Source organism: Adiantum capillus-veneris, chromosome 26, assembly GCF_014529385.1.
Source record: "Adiantum capillus-veneris isolate H3 chromosome 26, ASM1452938v2, whole genome shotgun sequence".
Taxonomy (NCBI): Eukaryota; Viridiplantae; Streptophyta; class Polypodiopsida; order Polypodiales; family Pteridaceae; genus Adiantum; species Adiantum capillus-veneris.
The window spans coordinates 84946897-84950288 of record NC_140956.1 but is presented as its reverse complement, the minus strand read 5'-3'; the positions used below and the strand labels follow the sequence as shown (position 1 = coordinate 84950288).

At 40.4% G+C, this 3392-nt stretch overlaps 1 protein-coding gene across 1 annotated transcript; it reads right to left on the bottom strand.

Moving 5' to 3' along the window:
* Positions 1-988: 988 nt before the first annotated feature.
* LOC147423762 (uncharacterized) lies at positions 989-2648 on the bottom strand. Its single transcript, XM_086502207.1, has 3 exons — positions 2205-2648; positions 1651-1925; positions 989-1568 (listed from the first exon to the last, which is right to left on the bottom strand). Exons 1-3 carry the CDS (start codon positions 2470-2472, stop codon positions 1239-1241), a joined length of 873 nt encoding a protein of 290 aa, XP_086358333.1. The 5' UTR covers positions 2473-2648; the 3' UTR covers positions 989-1238.
* Between the last annotated feature and the right edge of the window lie 744 nt (positions 2649-3392).

The window sequence follows — 3392 nt, the reverse complement described above, 5'->3', positions numbered from 1 at the left end:
GGTTCTGGATGCTGATTCATTGACTCTCATATAGGCCCTTGTAGGTGGGAAAAATTCCCCTGCTGCTCATAAAGTTAATAATTGCAATTATTACTTCTTGCTTAATTTTTTTTCTCTTTGTCGATTCTATTGGTCCCTAGATGTTTTCTAAGCCCTTAGGTCACATCTTGGACTAGTTTACATGTCTCTACTGCATGTATAGGATCTGTTCAAAAGTTAGGTCTCTAAAATCCCTTCAGAATATGAAAATGTGAGAAAAAATTAAATTTAATGACCCCTCCTGTTGCGCTCATGTGATAGTCACATAATTATTAACCCCCCCCCCCCCCCTCCCCTCTCGCGAGGGTAGCAATCTCATTGAAAAACGTGATAGAATGAGTAGAAGCTTGCTCTCTATAAGTGCTGAGAGCTCTCTCTCTCTCTCTCTCTCTCTCTCTCTCTCTCTCACACACACACACACACACACACACACACACACACACACCAAGGTAAAAGTGAAAATGAGCTCTACAAATACCTAAGTGACGATAAAACCCTTGGTGCCCAAACCCATAAAATTTCCATAATCACCTTGGTTATATCAAACCTTCTACTGCATAAATGTCTCACAAATCGTCCAATTGGGACATCATTTGACCCGCCTACTGCAGCTTCAAAATTTGGAGGTGTTCCACATTAAATTTGGCTTTTTGTCAAGGTCTTCAAAATTAAATGCAGCTTTGTCCACCCAGGCATCACAGTGTGGTTGTTAATACCTCTTGTGAAATGTTCGGGGACATGGTAGGTTCCCAACCCTCTTTTGAGTTCTTTTTGGAAAAATTTCGAAACTCATTACAACACACCCACATACACATCGCCATAGACATAGACAGATTTCCATTGCCAAAATAAACCTTTTCTAAACCTTAATTTTAAGGTCAAGGTTAATTAATCAAGAGTCGTGCTAGCTAGCTAGCACTCATAAGATTTAGCAGGATCTATAGCTACATTGCCATAAATTATTTCATCATTGAAATCATAACCGATATTTTTCATAATCAACAACATTTGTAGTACTAAGTGGGTTATTGGTAGAGTGAATCTAAGCTGCACTACACCAAGTTTGCAACAATAGAAATAGAGCGAATCTTTATCTGAAGGGCCTTTTTCTTGGAGGAGAATTTACATGACCTTTGAATTATGCATCTCATAAGGCCCATTTTGTGCTATTCAAGCTGAGGTTTAGCTAGCCCTTTCTATTAAGCAACCTTTAAAGATTCTTCCTTGGCCACCATAGTGTCTTTCAAGAAAGCTTTGTAGAGATCAAGGCCAAAGAACACATTCCAACTGTTTATTCCAAGGAGGCAAGCTACCAGAATTGGCAATTGAACCAATGGCCATCTCATTGATAGTAAAACTTTGGACCGATTGAGAAATAGCTGGATGGTAATCATTATGTGTAACGGTAGTCTAACCGTCATGAATGCCATCCAATGCAAACCCCAATGGATTTTGACTAACAAGCTCCCATTTTGATACATACCAAGCATGCGTAAAAGGCGTCGCGAAAAGGCAAAGATGGCATGAATCTATAAAAATGAACAGGTATTAGCATCTTCTATACAGAAGACCAAAGAGGGAGATAGATAGATATATATAGAGAGAGAGTACCTCACAAAGTAAGAACATGACGAGGTAGCTTAAGCCAAGTTCGCTCAAGAGAATTGAAGAGAAGGCAACAACGACAATAACATGATGTGCGAGCATGCCCGGGCAGTGGATGTAGAGGCTTGAGTTTAGGAGGTCAAAGGCATCATATAACCAGAAGCCTGTATGAAAGCAAAGAAGATAATGGGCACCTTGCCATGGTTTGTGCACCAATAGGTCATGGTCAACAAGGGTGGCCCACCCCTCTGACTCCCATTGCTTGTATGTCATCCACGCCGCTGTCACAAAATGGAGCAAACAAATACATTGAGAGAGAGAGAGAGAGAGAGGGGAAGAAGAAGAAGATGATGATGATGACAACAATGAAGAGAATTTTTAATGTGCTAACAGCAATATCAATTAGTCACCTCATAGATAAAAGTCTTGAACTCATGTCCTCTTACTCTTTAGGGAGCTAGCTTAATACCACCTAAATTTTTTGAAAGTTACCTCCAATTTCTTCTCTCTCTCACTCTCTCACACACACACACTCACATGGGAGGGAGGAGGAGAGATACCAGGGAGACCACTGCACGTCACGCAGAGAAACGTGAGAAAGATATTGGTGAAGAGCCGAGAAGGGGAGACGCAATTCACGACATGGCGCGTAGCTAGGCTTGCTACCATGGTGGCAAAGATAGGCCACAATTCAATCCGCTGCTCTTTGATAGCTTTCCAAGCCAAGAAGGAAGACCATAGTGTGAAGAAGGCAAAAAGGAGGGTCGCATAAGAAGTAGCACCACCTGCACTCTTTGGTGATCCACAAGGGGCATTGGCCGGTGCCATTGCAAACTCCCTTCTCAGAAGTCCTTCAATCTGGAAAATGGTAAGCTAATTATGGAGCTAGTTAGGGTAGCTCACATATTTATTGGATTTTTTGCATACCCTGGTCCACAGTGCTCGAACAAAAAGCCATCTTTTTTCTTTTCCAAAAACTTGGAATGAGAAATTTTAGAACGGTTTTCACACCAATTCCTGTAGGTTTTCTAACCAGAGAGAGAGAGAGAGAGAGAGAGAGAGAGAGAGAGAGAGAGAGTATATGCAGAAGAGGAGAAATTCCTGCGACGACATTAGGTGTCTATAAAGTAGAATCGCCAAGGAGTGTCAATTATGTTGTGTGTGTGTGAAGAAAGAGAGAGAGAGAGAGAGAGAGAGAGAGAGAGAGACTTGGAGTCCTCCTTTAGGGCAGCGTACCCCCAAAGAAAAAGACCCCATGGCCCATGCTCATAAATAAAGAAGGGAAAATTACCGAAATACCGCTCTACTTTGTGGAAATTCCCAAAATACCCCTCAAATTTCAAAAATTCCCCCAATATTTTGTCATAAATTCCCAAAAATGCCCTTCAAATTTTCCAAAATTCCCAAGACACCCCTGGTTGTGAGATAAATTTTCTCCAAGGATTAAAAAATTTGTAACTTTTAATAAGAAGATTGATTGTCTATCAATACAAGATGCTCAAACTAGAAATTGAGTCACTTATGTAGGCTTTGGAGATGAATTGCTTCGTTATTTATAGACCTAATTGCCTTCTTTTGCGAGGTAATTTGGATAATTTACATGCTAAGCACTCAGAAACGGATCTTAATTGCCAAAACATAATAAAGTTTAGAAAATCTTGAACAATCCAACCAAAATAGATGCAAGGGTATTTTGGGAATTTTTGAAATTTGAGGAGTATTGTGGGAATTTCCACAAATTAGAGGGG